A 26,051-nucleotide genomic window follows, 5' to 3' on the forward strand; every position below is an offset into this window, starting at 1 on the left:
TCATGCCTTGCCATCCTCCAAACTGCCATGTTCCATCATCATTCACCAGCTCGTAACGTTAGTAGGGGCTGTCGCGTCACCTCACTTTCACCCTGAGTTTAGTCTCGAAGGTGGCGATCGAAACTCCTCCGATAAACCCTGACCCATGACACTTGTGATAATCTGCTTCCGTCCTTCACTCGTCCACTTGTCCTATCTTTCTCTGTTATGTTGTCCATAGTCAATAAACAGCTAATGAACTTGTACAAAGAAATCATAATATTGTACCATAGTTCATACTTCAGATCATACCGCCTATATCATGTATTTATATAATGGTTGATGATTCATGTTCGTGCAATATTTATTTTTTAAGTAAAGTCAAACTTCCAAAACAAATTTGTTTCATATTTTGATCATCTTTTCCTATGTCTACTTTAAAGGTATTGTATCCAATGTTGAACCATGAGTGAGGAACATGGTTCAGTTTGAACTATTCCTTCTGTCCCTCTAATGAACCTCAACAGTCCCTCCCATTTTTAAGTCAATTTACCATTTATTTTTCTCATAGAACTTTTAATAAATAAGTAAAAGCTTAAAGGCACAACATAGAATAAAGGGTTATGTGGTAACTAATATCCATAACAATGCTGTGGACATTATGATTGTTTTCATTAAAAAAACTACTACCGTAATCTACATCAACATTGTATGTATTTCTTTATTTAAGTCTATTGGAATAAGATATGGGAAATAGAGTTGGGAGATGTATCAAAACAAGTCTTGTTTTAGAAATATGTAAAATTGGAACACTGAGTATAATATTTATTAAAACAGTTCAAATCATCACCTCAAAAAGAGACAGAAACATGTAGTCTTGTATTTATAGCGTTGTCCTTTTGTGGTTAATGTTATGGTAGTGATATTCCTGATCTTTCTTATTTCCATTTGGTTTGAATTATTCTGAATTATGTTCAGGCAGAGCAGAAATGACATAAAACATGTAATTTCCAAGCAATTTTTTCTAATAATATTTCATGCAATCTCAAACAAGAAATCTGGAGCGAACCCTCAAAAATAATGCCTTGTACAACAAAGATGATAAGGAACACGCACAGTAGTAAAACAGTATGTAATTGTATTTGTGTGTTTTGTGTTTTACAGGAAAAGAGAAAACGACAAACAGAAATTGAAGACAAAAGAAACCAGCTGGACGACCTGGTGCTGCAGCTACAACATGTCAAGGTTGGTGTGCGCTTCTGTTTGGGTTTAGTCTTTAGTTTTGTTTCACTTATTTGGTTAAGGATTCAGGTGCAGGGGTTTGGACATCATCCTGGGACTATACTCAGTTTGTTAGCTTAAAGCAGCGGTGTCCAAACTTTTTTCACAGTGTGCTGCGTTTTGAAGCTCATACGGTGCAGAGGGCAACAGACCTGACAATGAAGTGAATGATTTGAAATTTTGCATTTGACATAGTTTTGACGGGCCTTGAAACAGTAATATTAGGTTGGTATATATATAAAAATATTTAAATGTTTCCAATTTTAGAGAAAAAAGTACAACTCTTTGTTGTTTGGGCCTATTTAGCTGGAAGCCGGAGGGCCAACACAAATTGGTCAGAGGGGCACATTTGGCCCCCGGGCCATGGCTCTGGCTTGAAGTGATGCTCATTCAGAACACTTAGTTACACATGGCTTCTATTTTTGTAGAGCTATTTCTTGTTCTGCTTTTGGAGCCACTGGGCCACTTCAGTGCCTTTGATAACTTTCCTTTGCTTTGTCAGATGAACTATTTTTGTTCATTTGTGCTATTTTTACATGAGAAGTATTAAATCAATCAAATCAAACCTAAAGTGGTGTATGATTTGGATGACTGTACCCTCTCAGTGTTTTCATGCTGCTTTATTTAACCAATCAAATGTATAAAAACAGATATACTACTGTGTGGTACGATGGCATACTATATTACATCATGTAAAAATACAATGAATAGCTTTGACATATCTATTAGTAAAAGTTATACTTTTATTTTTGATCTTTTATACTAACATAGCAATTAGTTGTGGCTTTTGGCTGACTATTTCATTTTTGATTGCTAATAATCTAAGTTGGGAAGACGTGACAAGGGTTTCCTCAAGATATTTTATCAAAATAAACAAAAAGCTAAATGTTTTCATATGCACACCAGAGCAAAGTTTAACCTACAGTTCATTCTTCTGAATCTGAAATAGGCTTAGTATCACTTCTATGTTCTAAAGCGAAACACAATAAGGCCTGTTTGAATAGAAGTGACGACACATCAGATTATTTTATGTTGAAGGTAAAACAGCCGGTACAGACGAGGACTAAAAGACGTTACTGAAAACTGACAATAAATCCACTCAGCAGAAAACCATAACACATGAACACGTGAAGCACCCATTTGTTACATCTGCTCCGATACCTCGCTGTACTTTACCTTGACCCAGAGCAACATAGCGTCTAACCATGTGGCCCTTCTATAACAACATTACGTGAATTTTTCATGTTGTATCTACAGTGTACAGTCGGCAGTCAGCACATTTATTAAATATTAACAAACTTTATTGAGCCACAAAGGAATTGCAATTACTTTAAAACATAAATCCTTCATAACTTATCCTATGTACATTCATTTGTACTACTGGTGTACTTTTTTAACCAGCTATCCTCTAAAGCTCCACTGTGTAACTAAATCAAATGTTCTTTTGTTTTTCATTGTGGATGTTTTTTTTGTGTGACTGTGAACTGGTTTGCATCTCCACAAACCTGACTCGTACCTGTTTCCATGGAAAATCGTTCTGTTGGCTATAACAATGTACAGATTACTGGTTCTTCAAACGCGGCAATGTGTATTTTCTTGCTTTGTTTTTTGGATCAGACGTTTGCTCAGGACGCTCCAAAATGAAAAAAACAATCTTATTAAATGTGTGTGAATAAGTTTACTGTAATTTGTAATACTATAATTTTTTTCAGTGTAGCTATAAAACATAAACTATAGGTACATTTTTTTTTACTTACCTGACAACTGAGGGATTACACAGACATATTTACATGTTATATCATTGGGATTACAGTTCTAGTGTTCTCTCCAATTATCATTTATTGCAATATGTTTTACAGCTTTACATTGAACTTGAAATGCATAATGAGTGATGGGCGCTTACTTTAGGTCAAATATGATTACCCCTTTGCCTGCTTGAGTACAGTTTGTTTTGGCAAAGAGAGCGAGTTTGGCTATTTGAGAAAAAAAAACAAAAAAAAATCTCGTGCACACAAACGCAGCCCTGGGTAATGACTGCCAGGCGCTCCCACAAAGTCGCCTTTTAATTTCAGTAAACATAGGCCCGTTGCGCTAATAATCAGGGAGATGTTTATAAGGCTGAGAATGTGGCCGGTTTGGTAATGTCAACAGCGAACAGGATGGGGGGATTTAGGGCTTGAAGTAAAACAAAGTGAGAAGGACTTTGTTTGGCCTGGATCAGGTGGAAGGCAGGTATTACTGGCAGTGTGACATTGCAAATTGCTCTTTTTATTTAAATGTTGCTCTCAAAATGGCATAATGGAGTAAGTGAAGGCTCATTTATAATACCAGTAGTTTGTCTGCTTAACATTGAGGTCACAGTGTATATTTTTTAAACATATCCAGGAGCATTAACTTTTGTGAGTAAACTGAAATATGAATAACTACTGCTACAAGAATGTCATTTGGAGCATGGGTTTGTGGAGGCTTTCCCCATGGAGACAGAATATGTGGTTTTCTACAGACAGTGAACATAATCTTTCCAAAACAATTGCAAGTTGTAACTTTGAGATTTGATTGTGATAATATTGCGGTGGTGTTGTGCAAATAGCTTTAGTTATTTAGTCTGTTTTGCAGCTGTTATGGTGCAAATGAGCTCACTGTGCGCTGTCTGCAGCTAATTTGAATGTTTTATTCTCAGGAAGTTAGCATGCTAGTTGTTGTTAGCATTACCATGACGACAAAACTCAGCTCATGCTTCAGAAAGTGGTGAAAGGCGTTTGTAAAATCATAGCTGTGACTCATTTGGATGCATGAAATACGTGAGAAATGGAGTAATATCTTTTTGAAACATTTTTAAACAAGCTTGTTCTGTTTTTAAAGGGCTTTAAGGCATTAAAAAATATATATACAAGACTCAATTTGACCCTGCAAGGAAACCATAGATGATACTCTGCTCTAAAATGAGTTGCAATCCCAAACAGATCAAAAATAATTGACATGAAATAAAAGACAATGTAAATAATGTAATAAGGATTTTGGCTGCAATAGTATCACTCTTGTCAGTTGTGTCTCTAAATGAATTATGGCCATGTTCAATGTATAAAAAGGTGACATTATTAATATTTTCCCCTGCAGTTTCCAGAAATGTTTTACTGCCGCAGCTCATATTAAACCTGGCACAGATGTTGGGCGTGTTCACATGTTCTGTTGACCCTGATTGTAGCACATGTATTGATGATAGCCAGACCTGTTCCACCTATAAAATTCCATTCCATTCTCTAATTGGAACAATTTAGTGTTTTATTGAAAAAGTCTTGAGTTTTAGTAGCTGCTGTTTTCCAAAGTTTAACACCCATTTATGGAAATATTAAGATGATAATTAAAACCATGTGAACCAAGAAAATGTGCATCGCTGGATGTTTTACTTGTACAAAGATTTAAATATAAAACTGAATTAATGCAAGATAGATCAGTTTAATGCCATACTGTGGAACATTCTATGCAAAGCCATCTCCATGCGGACAAGCAGGTTGCGTACCCCAAAAAAGTAACATAGTGCACCTTTAAGCTTGTATTATTTTATTCATATTGATACATTTTGCATCCGTGGAAGTGGTAATTTATTAAAGCTAGTGCATATGTTTATGCCGTGATTTGCATTATATTTAATTCCGTGTTTATTTTGTTTACATTTTTATGACATGTCTACATATTCTTCTTCATCCTTCTTTTTCTAATTTCAAGTCATTCCAGTTGTTCTGCTGGTGCATTTCATGGTCAATAAAAGACAGAAAATCAGTCCGAATGATTGAAAACAGAAATGACCTCTTCAGCAGTGTTCATCCATTGACAGAGTATAATTGGTCAGATCTGTGGAGAGGCAATCCCACTCACTCATTAAGAAAACGTGTTATTCAAGGTGTTTTTGAGCAATAAACACATGGAATCCCCATGAGAATTGTGGTTTCGGTTGCACAATTGCAGTTAGAGTTGCGATTTATGTATAAAAATTGTGATTCTGTTCAATCGAATCAATCTGTCGGTCATAATGTATTAATAGAGCACATTTAAAACAGTTTAAGCTTATGTGTGCTGAACAACGTCAAGCATCAGAGTGCTAATTACAAACATTAACATTTGAGAAATGATAATGAATATGAACTGCTTGACTAAAGAAGCCCATGCATCTATGTTTGTCCAGGTCTAAAAGATAAGCAGTTTTCTAACAGGATTTACAGACGACATTCTTATCTCAGTAATTGCAAGTCTGTGCGATTTGACGATTGCACCAACTTTTATGTGATTGTGATATATTGCGTAGCCTAGTGTGGTTTGTAGATGTAATCGGCCGGCTCTGACACACTCCCATAATGACCAGTACGCCTGAGTGCTGCAGTGTTAGCTCAGAGTGTTCAGTCTCTGTAGTGAGCTCCCCAGACGCTGTAGTCATAGCGTCCTGGGACGGGAAATGGGTGATGATAAGTACGAGTGGGTGGCGGGTCTGCAGGCTAAACAGGCGCTAATCTGACACGGCTACACGTAAACATACAAGGGGGAAACCGAGAACATCCAATCCACATCCGTCCACATAATAAAATACATATTATGTGTTTTTTTTTAATTTAGGAGGCTGTGTGTTTGTTCTTGGTTTGTCTGTTATGTTTATAGCATTTATCTCATGTGACATATTTACAATTTGAATGAACCTCATCATACCTTTTTCATAGAAGTTTAATCATCCAACAGAACAGCCTGTTCGAAGGTTCACAAGTCCGAAGGTTAAGAGTTAGGGTTAGGGTGAGGGTTAAGGTGAGGGTTAGGATGAGGGGTGAGGGTTAGGGTGAGGGTTATGGTGAGGGTGAGGGTTAGGGGTTAGGGTTGGGTGAGGGTAAGGGTTGGGTGAGGGTTAGGGTTAGTGTGAGGTTAGGGTTAGGGTTAGGGTTAGGGTTAGGGTTGGGTGAGGGTCAGGGTTAGGGTGAGGGTTAGGGTGAGGGTTAGGGTAAGGGTAAGGGTAAGGGTTAGGGTTAGGGTTGGGTGAGGGTTAGGGTTGGGTGAGGGTTAGGGTTAGTGTGAGGTTAGGGTTAGGGTTAGGGTTGGGTGAGGGTCAGGGTTAGGGTGAGGGTTGGGGTTAGGGTTGGGGTTAGGGTGAGGGTTAGAGTGAGGGTTAGGGTTAGGGTTAGGGTGAGGGTTGGGGTTAGGGTGAGGGTGAAGGTTAAGGTGAGGGTTGGATGAGGGTCAGGGTGAGGGTTGGGGTTAGGGTGAGGGTGAGGGTTAGAGTGAGGGTTAGGGTTAGGGTTAGGGTGAGGGTTAGGGTGAGGGTTAAGGTGAGGGTTGGGGTTAGGGTGAGGGTGAGGGTTAGAGTGAAGTTATGGTTAGGGTTAAGGTGAGGGTTGGGGTGAGGGTTGGGGTTAGGGTGAGGGTTAGGGTGAGGGTTGGGGTGAGGGTTAGGGTTGGGTCGGACTTGTGAACCTTCGGACTTGTGGGTAGGAACTTTTGTGTCATAACAAAATGTGTAGACATGGACAAAATAGCATACTGTAGGTGACTTACTTCAGTGCTGTACAGACATTTTCTTTTTTTTTTTAAATCACAAAATAAGTCAATTCAAATAAAAAAATTGTAATATTTGTTTTTATCTTTGTTTATTTTTTGCTTTAACAAATATTACTATTGTAAACTGGGTGGCAGTGGAACAGTGGTTAGAGTGTGAATCTGAAGGTTGGTGGTTAGAGCTGCACTGAGACCACTGTTGTGTACTTGGGCAAAGCACTCCTGGGGTTTGTGAGTGAGGGAGTGAGTGAGTGGTGGTCGAAGAAGCTGTTGATTCTGAATGGCAGCCCCAGGGTAGTTGTGGCTATTGTAGTAGCTTTTCGTGTGGCGGGTGAGTCAATAATGCATCGTAGGGTGCTTGTGCCTGAAAGACGCAGTATAAATCCATGGCATTATGATTATTAAAACATATATACAAGACAATAAACTTAGTTACCCACGCATAATGGTAAGGATTGTAAATTTGTCTCGATGACTACAGTCGTGAGTACATCCTGGTGTGTATCCAACAGGAGCAGGCATTATTCCCACTCTTCTCCTCCTCCACAGCAGCAGCAGCAGCAGCAGCAGCAGCAGCATACAGTGGTTATGTGTCACCGCTCAGAGGAAGTGGAAAGTCTGTAAAACAGCGTGAGAGAGAGCAAAGAGCAGTGCGCTTCTCAGAGGAAACACAGAGGAACGGCACAATTACACCACTACTATTTATCTGTGTCTATTTATCTAAAATTAGACCTAACTTTCATGTTGAGTTCCACTTGGCTTTAGTTGTTAGTCAGTGAGCACAAGCACCCTAGTGATTCTTGATGATAACCTAAATAAAGATTACTCCCAGAGGGTTGACCGCATAGTATTTCAAATCATTGCGTTGTATCTGGGATTGTTTGTTCCTAAAAATGTGTGTAAAGTCCTAACAACACCTGACTTATTAGCTGTATTGGCCATCAGAAACTGAAATTGTCAGATCAGTTAAGATAAGATAATCCTTTATTGTCCACACATGGGGAAATTTCATTGTTGCAACGCAGGTAGATACAGAGGAAAAGAACAGATAACTTATGTTTGAAAAACACTTCAATAGAAGATCTCTTATAAACAAAAACTCCTATAGACAAAACCTCCCATTTCCCAACAAGGGATGGAGGGGAAAAATAATAAAGATAAAAATAAATAAATAATAAATAAATACCATTGCATGTGATCATGACAGTAATTGCACGTGAATATGTGTCACGACAGTAATTGCACATGAATTGCACAGTAATTGCAGATGAATCACGACAGTTACTACCTACTTTTGAAGCAGACACAGTATTCAATGACACAGTTAAGTGTGTGTGTGTTGAGTTTGACAAATAACTATACATATATGTTAAAAGTTTTCTCATCACACAAAAGTTTGTTGTCTCTTTGTCTGAATGCCAGAACAAAAGCTAAATCTACAGAAAGATGACTTTTCTGGCCATTTCAAGTCTGCTTTTCAGTGCCATCAACCTTTCCCCAACAATGCACCGTTTCCCTGGAGGGCTTGATAACGGTTGCAAAATCATACAACCAGAAAGAGGGGGACATTTAATTGTGACGCTCGTGACAACTTCCTGAATCAGAAACAGAATACAATGTAACGTTTCTAACCATTGCATTCGAACCATATGCAATTGCGGTCTGTAAATTGCCGGTCTAACTTCCAGCCTCCAACCACATAACCGTAAAGGTGATGTTATAATCAGACGTCACCTCTGTCTTTCTCATTAAACATCCCTCAAGTGCTGCTAATTTGTGTCTAATTTGAGTCGCACTGCTCTTCAAACAGAAGGGGCAGATGGAACATTCTAACAGCAGCTGGCGAATGCTTTAGATCCGACGAGAGTCTTTGAATAAGGGAACGTACAGCGACACAGGCAGAGGAACACAGGGCTTGGCTAATTGTTTCTCTGTGAGCGGAGCCAGGCGGAGCAGCGGTCTGACAGTAAACAGCTAAAGGTGAGGCTGAGCTCCCCTTCTGTGCCGGGCTGTGGTAAACATGGAAGCAAAGGCAAGCACGAGGCTCTGGCTTCTATCTGCAAACACAGAGGAGAGAGTTTGGACTGGCTTATAGGGAAGGAAATATTGAGTTTTCTTGTGAGTTGGAATAAGAAAGTGTTTAAAGTTTTACTGAAAACCTTTTTATCGCTTCCAACTCCCTTCATGTTTTATCATCACCACACAAAAAATATATAATTAAGTTAGGCATTAGCAGCCAGCAAGATTGGATTCAGCAATATTGGCGTCTGCATGATGTAATGTCTTGCCTAAGGAAACTACGACTATAGCGGTCTATACTTTGCCTGACCAGCCATTCCCAACACGTTTTGGTAAACTACTTATCAAAACTGTGTGTGGGACTGGGGCTCGACCGCTGCGTTTCAATTTCTAGGGCGGAGTTTAGAGAGCAGAGACAGAACCAATCACATAAACCCAGAAGTGACGCAAAAACGCGACACGCTTAACCAGATGTAACCAGTACGTAGTCCATGTCAACAAGGCGTGTTCCGCGTTATCCGTCCCAGAACGCAGAAAATGTCTCCTGAATCGCCATGACGCCCTTCGCATAACCGCATCTAACGCACGTTCATCACGGGGAGTAGAGCGGACTTTCCTGATTGTTCAAACCGAAGCAAGAGCAGAAGTAAACACTCGGTCTCGAGCCGGGTCCGCCATCTTGAATGTTTTGGAACGGGTGTGGAAAGCAACTTCCGTATCTCAGTGGGATTAAAACCTCCGACTGGGATTGGATAGGTAAATGGATTACCGACGATTTCTTCGGCTCTGACTCCGATTCCAGACCCTTACGCAATCGAACAGAATGTGGGCGGGGCTGGCGGGTCAGGCAAGTCCATACTGCTGATCATCTAGTTACATACTAAAGACCAGTCCTGTAGATGCTGCTGAACACTCCAACCATTTGTGTAGGAATTACCGTAAAGTCTCCACTACTTACAAATGAAATGGTCCTTCTTCTGCACCAACATTAAAAGTCCATCTTAAGTAAATCCAACGGCAACACAAAGGCCTATTGTTGAGCGCAGGGAGCACAGTGAGTCCATGTGTGCTGTGTAAAGACTGTGCATTAGGGGCTCTGTGTTTATTTGTCTGCTGTAGTCACTTGGCACTCATCTTCTAAATGTCCCGTCTCCCACTGTAATAGAACTCATCTGGCTGTTAACAAGCACTAAAAATACCACAAACAGGCTACAAAGGAGACCTATTTTCTGTCTTACCGCATCGAACTGTAAAAGCACAGATTCCAACGCACAATTCCTGTCTCATTATTGGTTAAGCTAGTGTATGATGTAGTAAGTGTAATAAAGGTGTAATAGCTGTAACAAAGGTGTACTAGATAAAATATAGGTGTAAGAACATATACTGTAGAAATCATTCTTCATACAATCTGTTCACCATTGTTACACCTTTATTAACATTGTTACACATTTGTTATAGCTTTTATTGCTGCTGTTATACATTACATACATACCGGTGTTACTTTTTTTTTTTTTACTTTACATTATACTTTTATTACTGTTGTTATACATGTTTTAAATTAATTCCATCTGTATTATAGACTTGTTCCATCTAGTCCAAATATATTAGTTGTCACACATAAGAGTGCTCTTTATTGTGTAGTTCACTTTGCCGTTATCATATAATGTTACATCTTATATGCCTTTATTAGAACAATTACATCTTTATTACATTATTTGACCTTTTATTTTAGTTATTACACATTTGTTATATCTGGAAGCATCACTATTAGAGTTATTACAACTTTATTGCATTCATTTCACCTTTATTATTGCAATTACACCTTTGTTACATCTAGTATATCTTTATTACACCTTTTATTTAATTTATTTCACCATTATTACAGCTTTATCACATCTATTCCACCTTTATCACAGTTGCATTTCTTTTGCCACCATCACAGCTAAATATTACACCTTGTTACATCCTTCAGTTCAGCCTCTTTTGTTCCATCTTTAACATCTTTAACCGCACTTGATAATTGCATGTAATATATTTAATCTAATATTGTGTATCTTTGCTTCCCGCAGTCCAAAGCCAAGCGGGAGAGATGGTTGCTCCAGGGAACCATAGTGGAGGAAGAGGCGGTCCGGAAGAAGCAGCTGGAGCAGGATGAAGAGCAGGGGAAGAGACTGGAGGACGGCATCCACAGGTACGTCTCTGCTCCACACGCTTTGTCCATTGTTTGGACTCGGAGCCCATTACATGTGCTTCTGACGTCAAGGGAGAGATGCAAAACAGATGTGCGCCACAACAGCTAAACATCTGACTTTCATAAGCAACTGGATGCTAAAGTCATCATTTATGTGGGTTGTCGAGTTGAGTGTGCTATAGCCACAAGTGGGTCCATACACATTTTTGTACACTTATACTGTCATTTCTTACACTATTTGGATTACAATGTGTTTTTTCACAGTGATGTGCTTAGGCAAGTGTTGAACTCAATTCAAAGGAAGCGAGGACATTTGAAATGCGGCTGATCTAGGCTGTTTAGTGCATGGTTTTCATGGTGTTATAGTTATTATTACATTCATAATTGTGGGATGTGGTAGATATGTATCAAAGTTTAACATCAGACAAGTGTCAGTTTGTGAATAAAAGATAATAAATAAAAGTCGGAAATTGCAGGAAGGAGTTTTAAAAAGGAATCAGCACATCTCTGCCATATTCTCATACCTTCTCAAATGTAGGAACAATTTACGCAAAAGGAACACATTTGAAACTTTAAACATTAATTCGACAAAATCAAGGTGATGAAAAATACATTTTATTTGTGAAATCAATACTTTTGTTACAGAAACTATTGTAACCGTTTACAATAATTCAAATAGCAATTGAATTACCTCTGCGAACCTTTTAATGTAATTGTATATTGTGAAATGAGTAACAAACAGAGGAACTTTTTGAGTTGGTGTTTGGTGTTGGGCGGGAGATAAAGGCCTAAAACAGCAAATATGTCGGGAATATAAAAGAGACAAGTGAAATCAGGGCGTTACTTCCCAGGCTGAAGAAAGTGTGAAAAGGAAAGTTCTGTGACTCAGGGCGTGTTTCCTTTGTGTGTCTGGGAGGAGCTTCCTAACTCCCATCATGCACTGCTCTGATAGTCACATATTCCCTGATGAAGGTGATGCACGAGATGATAGGTTTTTCAAATAAATTGCCAGCTCACGGTTTGGACAGGAATTTAATACGTTGTTCTGACTTTAATCTTTATTCACCCTTTATGGAGCCCTGCCATTCTTCTGGGGAAAACAGGTCACCATGTGGAACTTTAGGTCAAATTTAGGTCAAGTTTAGGGTTTATGTTAATGTTAGAAGGGCTCCAACGATTAGTGGGAATAATTGTGGCTAGTCAAGTATTAATATAATTGTTTTTGAATCATCTTAAATCGTTATCCAGACTATAGACTATAGAAAGCTGTGGCGTTATTAAATTAAAATGTAATAAAAGGAAACCATTTTAAACAAAAGTAGCTCATTGGTATATTTTGTATCTTTAGCTAGGTAAAAATGTATTTTAAAAAATCAATTTACAATATAAATAATTGTTAAACTATTCAACTACTAAAATTGTTGTTGTTTGCCCTAAAGGTGAGGCAAGTTTTAAGGTTCACTCTCCTGGAAATAACTTGTTAGTGTGTTTTCTAGTGATGCATTGTGGGAAGGTCTGGATTTATTGATATTTTAGGACACTTTGTGTTTAGCGTCTGTTTCAGCTTCTAAATCACCCGTACAGGGCTGTTATGTTGCACATCATTGGTTGCCATCAACATATTTGCTTAATCCTTGTTTGAACCTGATTCAGTCCGAGTTAAATCGCACTTTAATTCTTGGAACTGTTCAATGACTTAAGGAGAAGATAGTGTTGGGCAGATTTGTACCAGAATATCACTGTATCAATACTGACTGAGGTATCCAAAAGTATTCAGTCGCACAACTTAAAAAACCTCAACAAATGTTTGAAGTGCATGGGTTATATTTTAGTTTATCCTCACATATATGTAAGTTTAGATCAGTTCAAGCTTGTGTGGAGTGAAAAGTATTATCGGCTCTTCTTCTTTACAATTACACAACTCATTGGTTTGGGTGTCGCATTGTGAAACAAAAACGCACACATTCTGAGGCAGCGCTTAAAAAATCCACCTCTCGAAAATGCCATCAAAAGCATAAGTTGTAGAGCCATCCTCCTGTCATATCCCTGCAGTCAAAATGGACTCGCCTGAAATAATTGTACCAGCGGATGCGCACCAGCAAGCAGCGACTGTAAATTGTGTCCGGCGTGGTTTATTTCGCCGTCAGTAGTGAGTCAGCCTCCACCTCCACATCTATCAAACTGTCGCCATGAAAGGCACTCTGTTAGCCCCCGACTACTGTAGCTTATCGCCCCGGCTGAGAAACATCAACAGCGTGTGGTCCCGGAATAACACGAGCGTCGGACTGTAAACAGGGCAGTGGTGAATGGTCAAAGAGCGGCCATTATGGAGCAGAGGACAGTTGTGGTGGTTGAGAACTCAATTCATTTAGCTGCAACTGAATAGACGCACTGTGCCGAGTGCTTTGATAGAAAACAGCGTGGTTCTGCTTACATCAACAATTAAAACCACGTAGAAGAGTGTTTAGTGGGCCGGGGTTTGATGGAAGCACGGTCAGATGTCACTGTTTGCAAAATGAGGTCAAAGGTGAAGACAAACAAATATTATGTAAATCTACTGAAGTGGCTTGAGTTCATTTACGGGTTAATATTTTCACTATTCTCCAAATGTTCCTTTTTAAATTTATGGCTGAACAAACATTGCACCAAAGTTTAAGGATCGAACTTGACATTTCAGCGTGTATTCTAATTGTATGAATGGAATATGGCATAACAGCATTTACTTTGACTAGAAATATTATTTTGCCAACCAGGTACACATTGTTTAAAGAAGACATTATGGTTTTGTCTGTTATATATAGTTCACAATGACAGCTGGAGATCATAATCCTATGTTTTGGACATTTTGCTTATACATTTTTAAAGATTTTATGGCTTTATTAGATAGGAAAGGTGCAATGTGAAATGGGAGGTGCAATGTGAAATGGGAGGTGTAATGTGAAATGGGGAGAGAAAGGGTAGGGACATTGGGCAAATGTTTAGGGGCGGGGAATTGAACCTTCAACGCTGAGGTGGTAACGACTACATATGTGCAACACCAAAACCCCTGCACCACCAACAAGCACCTATTTTGGACTTTTCACAATATTGTTCTTCATTAACTTCATAAAAGAAACAAGCACACTGATGTCTGCCTAACACTTCAAATACTTTGCTATGTTGACATGCAAAATCTGTTTTATTATCAGATTAATGGACCTTTAAAGATGATTTAAATGACATGCAAACCGTAAAATCAGATTACTCACATCAGATTTAGCTGTTCACGTGTCATTTTAACAAGCGTATAACTTCAAAAATGTGATAACAATCAGATTTTGAGTTCAGTGTAACTCATTATAGGTTATTACATCATTTGGTTTTGAATTGGTTTCTCTTAAATCAACTTAATTAAATCCCATTTTCATTAAATGCAAGTTTAAAGCAAGCTGGCATGTTGTTGTTTGAAAGCAGTAGAAACATTTAGTGAGATGTTCAGAACAGCTAAACCAGCCGTCTATTTATGTGTTTGTTATATTGCACTGGTTTGTTTTAACGGCAATTATTTCACGTATAATAAGTACACGTCATGACAACAAAGTGCCGCACTGCCGGACCATGCTGACGCTGGGGAAATAGGATAGGGGCTCTGCTGATGGACAATACTACAGTTTGTAATACACGTTTGTATCAGCGTCACATCCACACACGCAGTTTATACCTTTCCAGAAGAACGTTTCTCAACCTCAGCTGCTTCTCGGGCTCTTGAGCTCATGTCCGGTGGGTGATTCTGACGCGAGTGCACATTGCGTAGGAGAGAAAGGAATGCCCCCAGCCACTCGGAGAAATATCCCCCACACACGGGCCGCACGAGGGCCAGTTTGATCCCTGTGAGTGTGAGCATTCCTCCTGCAAGGTGTGGCGTCTAAATTTACACCCTGCAGGACGACGGCCCAGAATATCCCATCACCCGGGCAATAGCAGTCTTTCCATGACCGAGTGGACAACATAAGACAATAAGGACACACGGGTTAGTTACCGTTACAGTATTACTCAAGTAGAAGTACGAAGAGGTCAGCTAAAAGTTTCAAAGGTCACGAGATGACGGGGAAGATGTCTTTTTACAATTATGACGCTGAATTTTTTTTATTATGTATATGAAATCAGGTTAAATTACCGTATTTTCCGCACTATACGGCGCACGTAAAAGCCTTTAATTTTCTCAAAAAACGACAGTGTGCCTTGTATATGGATTCATTCTGGTTGTGCTTATTGACCTCGAAGCGATTATGTGTGGTACACGTTTTGTTTCGTACCTTATGAATGAAAAATTATCAAAAATAGGCCATTCATTGACAGTGCGCCTTATAAACCAGTGCTTCTTATAGTGCAGAAAATACGGTACACAATAAACCACTTGTATGAGCAGCAATAGTCCTTCTTTTAAATGTTTTACACCTTGAATTGATCACAGACAAATTTGAATTAGCTGTAGCTGTCCTAGAGCAGTTGCAGTTATGTTGGGGGTCCTGTCCTTAAAGGTTTGGGGACCCCTGATTTAGAAGTAAGGTAAAATGAACGATAAACACTAAATAATGGACAAATATGCCATAAATATCAGTAAACTCAACGGTGTCATAAGGTAAAAGGAACTAAGTCAGTATAAGATAGTCGTCACTAATGGTAAACTATAGACAATCAAGTTCAGGTATTACTAAACATTTTACCCAAGCGTTATTTTATCTTTGACCTTAAAGTAGTAGCTGACCCACGATTAGGCTTCTTCTGGTAGGACCGAGGTGAGGAGTGGGGACAAATATGGGCTTTGTGAAATGTTGTAAGATCACGGTGTCCATAAAAGTGCAGACAGACATTTTGTGTGTCTCACGTTTACGGCTGTTTAAAGTAGTGACAGTGGCGAGGGCTTTAATGGCTGTAAGTGACAAAGGCCGGGCCGGGGGAACTTAATGGAGTCTTCACACTCTGCAGGGCATAAACAAGACACGGAAAGAAGAATTTGTCTGTGGAAATAAGGGAGGGGAAAGTTATTTTGTTTTAGTTTTTAACGGTATGGCGTAAAACACATACTTTGAAGATGTGTAACTACAGTAGGTGGCGGTAATGGAACATGAAACACCAAAGAAGAAGAAGAAGAAAGTTAGGGTACAAATTTCTGTTATTATTGTAAAATGTAGCGTTAACTGTGAGTAAATTGTGTATATTTTGGTTATTTTCCATGTAATAATTCATTTTTCTGTCTCTGTTCAGCTTATTGAGGGGTCATGGAGGGTGTTTGGAGGGTTATCATTTGATTGGATGGTCAGTAGTTAGATTCAACACGATACACAATACATAACTGATATATGAGTATATTGCACATGATATTCTGCAATATGTCACTATTTTTTAAGAACAAACTGTATTACGGTGTTAAACTACTTTCTGCACAGACTTAACTTGAATCAATCCATTTTAATTAGTTTTTCAAATCCATAAACAAGTTTTGTGTTTCTAAAGAAGTAAAAAAAAATCACTGTAGCACTATCTAAAATAATGAAATATACTAAGAAATATAAAATAAATATACCAACAAATATTCATGACAATATACTGACACCGCAGCCTATAAAATTAGTACGTTTATCGCCAAATTTAGTGTCATGATATATTGATAATTCCATATTTTAGCACACCCGTAGTTGGTAGCTTCTTGCTTCTGTTGTTGTTTTCTCGAGCTAAACACATCCACAACTTTGCCTCATCTTACTATTTAAGCAGGCATCTGGAGTAAAAAAAAAAGGCAACTTAAACACTATAGAAATGTTTGTATTTGTTCTTTTGTTTTTTTACATATATAGACTATTATCAATACTGCAAACTCAAAACTCCTATATAAACCTACCAAAATCATTTGTATTGTTGGTGCTTCCGCAACTTTCTTAATTTCTCTCTCTCTATTTACCTATTTGTCATATTTCCCAATGCATTAAACTCAACTGACAGCATATTGGAGACAGACAAATATGACAAGACATGCAACAGTAACGTCGTTGTGCCCCTGCAAACTGGAAATCCCATTAAAGCCGAGGCAAACCCGAGCACAGTGCCATCTTTGTGCGGACCGTTAGCACCGAGCGGAGGAAAGTCAACTCCAAAATAGCAGCCATTATGTCGTGTGAAGTCACCAAACAAAGTGCAGGGCGAGTAGTAGTTTGACACATGTGCCTCTCATTACATGGCAGGACAAAGTAAACACAGAGAACCGCCCAACGGAGCTTTTACAACGTCCCACTGAGCGCGGCCTCGGCCACAGCGCCGGGTTTAGAGCGCGACTGTTCTCCGGGCTGGGATAAATGCAGGCGTCGCTGTGTGGGTTTCATACACCGTGTCGAGCGCGGACTGAACACGGAGAACGAGGAGACACGGGGAGAGTTTAGTCTGGGAATGTGGAAGTCTCTCGTCCAGGTGAACCGGCCAAATGTCCTCTCTCTTCAAACTTGTGTTATAATAGTAGGATACAGTTCCAAGTGCACATTTTAAACGACGTCCAGAGGTGTTTACATTTGAGAGCAGACAGAAGTAAGAACAGTAAAAAGACGTATTTCAGACTTTGCTCGAGGAGCTCTAAACTACAAGGGCATTAGCTTTTTCTGCAAAATAACACAGGATATTTTGTTGTTTGTGAGGAAAACTTTGTCATTCAAATTGCGATTTCAATTTGATATTTTGCCGCCCTAGACGAAGATTTCTCTGCAGTTCTAGGGTTGAGCAAATTGTCGTGGTTCAGAACTACTGTATGAGCCAGTCACAGACAAACTATAGGCCTAATTGTCCTGGTTTAGACCTTGTTTGGATCTTGTATACTTGCAAGACCAAAGCTCTTCTTAGGTGGTGAAAACTTGCCTGGAGAGACTGACCTGTATCACTCTGAAAACACTGCCTATTATAAAGATTGGATTTATAGTTTTCTTCAACCACAAACCTGGGCAAGACACTTCACCACCTTGCCTGAGTAAGAATGTGTCGTGTGTAGGGATGTATGTTGGTCAGAGAGGCCGTTGGCACAGATTGGTTGCCAGGTCTTCAATCATCTACTCCAGGGCAGCTGTGGCTACAGTAGTATACCAATTTGGGAAATTACTTATTAATGCATGGACTTGTAAAACAACTACAAGAGTCTTAAAATGTGCAATTTTAAACAAATTCATCAACAAGAAAAAGCTTCACATGATTTTACTATTATCCTTTATTGTATCTTATTCATTATTCAGTTTTGTACACATTCATAATCATGTGCAATACTGTCATAACCCTCTGCAATACTGTCATAATCATGTGCAATACTGTCATAACCCTGTACAATACTGTCATAATCATGTGCAATACTGTCATAACCCTCTGCAATACTGTCATAATCATGTGCAATACTGTCATAACCCTGTGCAATACTGTCATAATCATGTGCAATACTGTCATAACCCTGTACAATACTGTCATAATCATGTGCAATACTGTCATAACCCTGTGCAATACTGTCATAATCATGTGCAATACTGTCATAACCCTGTACAATACTGTCATAATCATGTGCAATACTGTCATAACCCTCTGCAATACTGTCATAATCATGTGCAATACTGTCATAACCCTGTGCAATACTGTCATAATCATGTGCAATACTGTCATAACCCTGTACAATACTGTCATAATCATGTGCAATACTGTCATAACCCTGTGCAATACTGTCATAATCATGTGCAATACTGTCATAACCCTGTACAATACTGTCATAATCATGTGCAATACTGTCATAACCCTGTGCAATACTGTCATAATCATGTGCAATACTGTCATAACCCTGTGCAATACTGTCATAACCCTGTGCAATACTGTCATAATCATGTGCAATACTGTCATAATCATGTGCAATACTGTCATAATCATGTGCAATACTGTCATAACCCTGTGTAATACTGTCATAATCATGTGCAATACTGTCATAATCATGTGCAATACTGTCATAATCATGTGCAATACTGTCATAACCCTGTGCAATACTGTCATAATCATGTGCAATACTGTCATAACCCTGTGCAATACTGTCATAATCATGTGCAATACTGTCATAACCCTGTGCAATACTGTCATAATCATGTGCAATACTGTCATAACCCTGTGCAATACTGTCATAATCATGTGCAATACTGTCATAACCCTGTGCAATACTGTCATAATCATGTGCAATACTGTCATAACCCTGTGCAATACTGTCATAACCCTGTGCAATACTATCATAATCATGTGCAATACTATCATAATCATGTGCAATACTGTCATAATTATGTGCAATACTGTCATAACCCTGTGCAATACTGTCATAATCATGTGCAATACTGTCATAACCCTGTGCAATACTGTCATAATCATGTGCAATAATGTCATAACCCTGTGCAATACTGTCATAATCATGTGCAATAATGTGACATAATGTCGATCATCCTGGTGCAATGTTTTATGTCCATATAGCTGCAAATAAGAGCGTTGTTTTTATTAAGAGTATTATAAGAGTAGTATAAGAGATTAAGAGTTATCTGTTTTTTTATTATTATACTTCTGTGCCTAATCTGTTTCTGTTCCTAATCTGTGTTGATACACTGAAATGTCCTCATTGTGGGACAAATAAAGGTGATCTTATCTTAACCACGAGAAAAGTTTGCACCTTTAAATTGAGCTAATATGAAATTGAAACCTCTGGGACATAAATGTGTCCTGTAATAAACGTTTGAACATTAGTCAGCCTGCCGTGCCGCCTCTGCCACTGCCTGGTGCCATGAGTCTGCCACTGGACGTTACAGTTTACACTTGAAGACTTGAAGTACGGTGCTGTGTTAGTTCTTAGGTCACTTCAGGCTAAACTGTCTTCAAAGTAAGCAAACTTTCTATATTGAATGCATTATATAAGCACCCACTTCTGTCCACAGCCTGTAATCTTCCTCCCAGCCGCCTGTCACTGGGACATAGGATGAATAATTAGGGCAGAGGGAGTGGTGCATTGTGGGATACGTTGGAGGACAGATTATCACAACATGACAGTGAGAAAAGAACAATGAGTTGGACTTGGACGTGTGAGAAATCGGACACAATGAGAGATTTGTTGTGTTAATCCTTGTGGTTTTCTTGGTCTAAATCACAAGTCTCATTTATATGTGTCATTTAGGATACTTAAAAATAAATATAAATCAAATAAACAATGATACCCAGATACTAAACCATACTCAAGCTATTGTTGAAACTAACATAAATGGATCACAAATGACCTTTCCTGAATTGTTTTAGAATTATCCTGATATATGTAGTAAAAGCCCAAACTACTTTTATTTTGTTTTGAAAATTGTATAATAAAGGCGTGCTTTTTTTTTTTTATCAATGTGGTATCAAAATTGTATCAAGTATAAAGCGTTTTTGTAACAAAATTTAGTTTGAAATGTTTGTATTTTAACACTAATAGAATGCAATTTGGAACTATTATTTTTAAAGTATTATGAAGTGGTATAAAGCCTGACTGTGTAACATTTTGTCCACTAAAAAACACTTTTATTGAATTCCAGGGAGTTTCATAGTAAAACATGTCATTTGTTTCTTTCTGTGGAGGGATCTGGTGTCAAAAAGTCCCTGTCTGCTCCTCCTCGTCCCGTATGATGTGGTTACTCTGCGTGCAGTGACCATGGTAACGGGTGTGGGACACTGACATCAGCCCCATTTCTATTATCACATTATAAAAGTTGCTCCAGGCAGTGAAAGTAGATAACTTTGAGGTCATGCACTTCTCTTCTTTTTTCTTTGCTACCCACAAATTTACCATTTGGTCTTACGACTTTCAGGTTCAATCAAGATTTAATCAAGTCAAAAGTGTTTAATTATAGCGTGTATGTATATAATTCTCTGGCCATACCAACTAGACAGGGATGGGTCTGGTTAGTTCTTGGATAAGACCACCAGTGTGATGTTTGCTGGTGTGTTTGTGAGAGTGAATGTGGGACAGGGAATTAGCCCATGGTTACAATCCTGTGTGTTTACTATGCCGTGCGTTCATGTGACATTTATCATTTATTTGTTCATTGAGTGCGGACTGACTTATGGAAGCAAACCTTTTGTTCTCACAGCTTGGAGCAATCTTCGAATTGAACAGAAACATTGTGAGATGGTGCCTCTGAGGGGTTTTGCAATTAAAAAAAACAAAGAGAAAGTCTCCCATGAGCACTGTTTGTGTTTTTAAATGTTCTGTAGTTTTGTTGAAGTTTTGCTTTTATTTTTGTGTAACCCTTGAAAAAGACAGACCCCCAAACCTGCACATGGTTGAGTCTGTGGCTATATGTTATGGGTGAAATGGAGACATTAAATGCAGACCTTTTTCCTGTTTGTTTCATTGGGAATTAGTATCTTGTCCCCACTTATCTGCTCATTTCTGGATAGCTTTCATTATTTGATAGAATAAATTCCAATATATGTCAAAATATTTCAGGATTACCTTATGTTATCTCCTGCCAAGTCAATCTTCAATAAAACTATATTAGCCAACAAAATAAACACACAAAGATGGCATGAGTCATTTCTATTTATAGTGTCGGAAAAAGGACATTTGACATTTGTATGAAAAACAACTATTACCCTTCTGTGTGTTAAACCGTGAATGTCGACTTAATTATTGCATCTTGCATCAGAACAGTGAAAGCGGCTCATAAAATAAACTAAGCACACATGTTCCTCTGCTTTGTGTTCACGCCCACTACGTGTAAATATAGATGCTACCACCAGAGGGAGCCATATGTACTGGCCAATTTAATTTAATAGAGTTCAGGCAATCACAGTTGGAGAAATAGCTTTAAAATAAAATAAGATGACACAAATGGGAGTTATATTGGTAGATTAAAATGACTGCAGTATATTCATATTATATTAGTTAATGACAAAACATCTTAAAATTACAGCATTTGGAGGAGGAGGTGCTGAAGTAGAAGTAGCAGATGGAGACGCAATGGTAGAAGTAAATGGGGGAAACAAAGCAAATTGCTGCAACATATTCAGTGTAGTAGCAGTAATTCATGAAAAAAACAATAAATAATAAACACAATTAAAAAATGCATCGTTTATTGCATTGAAATGTGCAAACTAGATACATTATCCTACAATTATAATTCTCCAAAGCTTCCCAACAACCTTCCCCTTTATTACAACAGTAAATAAGCATCAAAAGAACAATATTGAACAATCGTATCCATTGATTACTGCCCGTGATGTTCAGGGGAAAGTGTCCAGCTGGAAACAGTGCGCACTTGTAAGTCTTGCTGCTACTTACGTTGGCAAACAGAACACACAATACAATCTGTTTCCCTTGACCAAACAAGGACATGAAGTATGGACAAGGCTGTAGGAGTGACCAGAACCTGCAGAGATTCTACCAACGCACTGTATAACGCAAATAATCACAGCATTTAATAAGCAATGTGTAGGTTTATCTCCTTTTCAGACTTCTACAAATAAACTTTTAATCAAAATAAGACACATTTTTGACAGTTATGGATGGCGTTTGTACATTTTACATTTGCCCCTTTTTAATTTTCCTCAATCTATGGGAATAAAAGATAAATACTATTAAAGGGTCTGGTGATTTTTAACAGTGTGCAGTAGCAGGTAATTACTGATTTAGAAATGAAGCGCTGGACCATAAAGTTGATGTTTCACATCACGAGCAATATCCTTTGGACCTCCTCTGAAAGACAATGATCAGCCTTGTCTATGAAGTAACAAACACAGATTTACAGTCAATAATTCACTATAAAGACATTTTCACCACAAAAATGCCAAATTCATTCTAGTTTTTTAATCTAATCTCTGGTTTAAAATGTCTTATTACAGTTACTTTAAGGACATGTCTTACCCTGAGGAAATAAGATGTTTTTATCCTAGCATCAGATGATTATCAAAGTCATGCGTCAACAACATGCATTTACTAAGCTACACAGAGATGTTTTGCTCCTTGACATTTCCATGTTTATTTATTTAACTTATTATATTATTTAGAACCCTTTGCAATCGAGACTTATTTTTGGTGGTCAGTCCATGTTCAGCAGGACATGTAACAAACAGTGACTTAGTTTCGTTGTTTTTTAATGAAAGGATAAAATAGTGATGAATGAAGCATTGTAGCTCTAATAATATCAAACACAAACAAACATAGTTTAAAACAAAGCCAAACATGTTGCTCTTTTGTTTCAATAAATAACCTCCAGAATAAAATAGAAGCACCCTTGAATTGCCAACGAAGAAGAATACGAAATCCCAAATTGATGAATGTATTTTGTTTATTTTTATCCCGCTGATGCTTTGAGGTCATCCCGTGTCCTTTAATACCCATTGTCCACTTTCCATTTTGTGGCACTATTTTTGGGGGACATTTTCAATCAATCCAAACAAGGACAGCCCATTGTTTTGGACGTAAACACCTGGTGCAACTCCACCACGAGACAAACGCACTGCCCCTTCAGATGAGAAGCTTTCCAAGAATCCTCTGTTTATTTACTAATATTGACGAGTCCATGTGAGAATAATGTGGGAAGTGCCGCCTGTTTACGCTGTAGCTGGACGGTGAACGTGGCACACTGACGCACACATTCCTGGCGTCTCGAAGGAGTGCTTTCTGAAGTGGACTTCTGGCAGCGGGTGAGGAAGCGGTCCCGGTCCTCCTCCCAAACGTGCTTCCTACTATTGTTGCCACATCCATCTCGTAAAGGTCCAGGAGACACGCTAGCCCTGTCTTAATCTCGGCGCGTTTCAAAATGTTAATTAGGAAATGCGATGGATGGTTCAAGTCAGGGCCGGCCCAAGCCTTCAGGGGGCCCTAAGCAAAAAAAATTTTGGGGGCCCCTCACCACGTCATCAGAATCAGTTTTATTGCCATTGTCAGTAAACAATTCACATATGGGAACTTTCTTCAACGCAAACAAAGCGCACCAAAACTCCAGGGCATCTGTTTGCCAGTTAGTTTATTCTCAACACCTCACAAGCTCAAATATTGCTAACTTAAATCCCACAATGCAACTTGGTATTCCGCTGACATCACCTCTCCTCCCTGAACAAATAACACACGTGCCAGATATGTTTTTGGACGTATTTGTGGGCGTTAAGGGTCTACAGCCACATTAGCAGTTTAAATTAATGAACAGGGGGGGTCTGGTGGCCCTCCCCCAGCGATTTTCAGACCTTTTTTGGGTTTTCTGGTGCATTTTAATGTGGTCCAGCCGGCTAAAGTAAGAGTAAAATGTTGAGGTTGTAATGCTATAAAATGATGATGTGATGAAACTGTGCCAGGAGAAAATGACTAAAGCCAGTTATTAATACATTAGTGTACTTAATTACTCAATACAATATTGGCTATGAAAAATAATTATGATCAAATTGATTCATTTTAACTGAAAATGTAAAAGTAATAGTTATCCTTACTAATTTATCTTTTACAGCTCCCAACTGTTCCTTCTTGCCAAAGTGACAAAACAAGTTATATTAAATTAAAAAAATAGCATAAGCATTGCTTGATTAACAATTAACACTGATAAAACAGTGCAAACATGTTATTCCCAGAGAATGAACAGAACTAGAAGTGAAGGTCCAAACCTAGCTATAGTGAAGAGACTGCGTTTCTGCAGCTTTGCCACTTTTGTATAAAAATATATAGTATTATTCTATAACAGACGTAATCATAATATGTCTGGTTATTTTTCACTATCAATTTATTATAATTTATAACAAATAGTCTAATGATGCTTTTTAAATAAATTGAAATGTTTTATTGCTCTATTAAAAGTGAATTACAATATAAATGTTTGTTCTGATCAGAACATCACACACTGGACATGAAACAATGCTGCGATGTGATTGGCTGATGGACCTTACGTGCATAAACCTTTACGTTCCTCTTATTGCACGTTAAGAAGTCAAAGTAAAACAGACATCACGAGTCACGATTGATCTCACACATGGTGATGTGAGAGAGAGGGACCCAAACTCAAACCAGCTCATCTCTGACTGAGGCTGCTCAGGGGCCCGGGACAGGGGCCCGGGACAGGGGCCCGGGACAGGGGCCGCACACTGTTCACTCCAAAGTCTCACGTCAGAGGTTCTGGACGAGACGGACCGGATCCCCGCCTCTTAGTGACCCGGACCATAGAGGCCCCTCACCGGCCTCACCTGCAGCTAACACTACGGGGCTGGTGTAAATGTGAAGCTTATTATCTTTCATTCAGACATATTATTATGCGCGGGGCAGAGCTCTCGTCGCCTCCAGCCTGAGCGAACTAACGTGACAGAATCGTGTTGTTTCAAACAGCAGCATTAACCGTCTCTTTGTAAGAGAAGTTCAATACCTGGAGAGTGTTGTTGAGTTTGCAGTTTCTTTACATCGTCAAGAAGTTTCTTCTTTCGTTTTTCGGCACCAGGAGATAAATTCCTCTGGACATGAGGACCACGCAGGGACCAGGTTCTATTGTGTTTATGTTTTGCTCTCGAGCTCCTCGCGCACAATGAAGTTGCCCAATCAGCGCAGGTTTGGTGTCTCGGTTGCCAGATTGTCATTACAAATAAATGCGGTTTGTGCGTTATATGTTACCGCTGTGTGCGCTGCCCATGGATCTATTAGGCGCTGCCGCGCCAGCAGCGCTACTACACTAGTGGCGCACGCTGCGCCTGCACTTCTCATAAGACGGGTTGCCAGATTGGGGGCCCTGGTTCAAGTCATCGCTGGAATACAACAACAAAAAAAGCCTGTGAAAAGTGTTTGTTTGGAGTGTTTAGGTTTAAGAAATGTCTGTGATTTGAGTTGTGCCTGACGAGCAATGTGAAAGTGGTGAAGTTGGGAATCGGATTGTGACATTTCAATATGCAAATTCATTATGATGGCGGTAATGCTGATAGGGCAAAATCTAAAATATATTGTTTGAGTCATTTCTATCATAGTTTATTGTGCTCGTCCATATGTAGTGGTTTAAGGCGCTGCACATATATATATATGCCGTAT

General features: G+C 38.8%; 1 protein-coding gene across 1 annotated transcript in view; it reads left to right on the top strand.

Moving 5' to 3' along the window:
- Positions 1-26,051, top strand: part of palm2akap2 (PALM2 and AKAP2 fusion) — a 107,503-nt gene that overhangs the window by 31,213 nt on the left and 50,239 nt on the right. The window contains exons 3-4 of the mRNA XM_072453515.1: positions 1,144-1,224; positions 10,881-11,002. Coding sequence (XP_072309616.1) covers positions 1,144-1,224; positions 10,881-11,002 — 203 coding nt within the window. The remainder of the gene's footprint in view (positions 1-1,143; positions 1,225-10,880; positions 11,003-26,051) is intronic.

The sequence above is a fragment of the Eucyclogobius newberryi genome, unplaced genomic scaffold (genome assembly GCF_026437365.1).
Source record: "Eucyclogobius newberryi isolate DKJ021-1_F unplaced genomic scaffold, fEucNew1.0.hap1 SCAF_2, whole genome shotgun sequence".
NCBI classification, from domain to species: domain Eukaryota; kingdom Metazoa; phylum Chordata; class Actinopteri; order Gobiiformes; family Gobiidae; genus Eucyclogobius; species Eucyclogobius newberryi.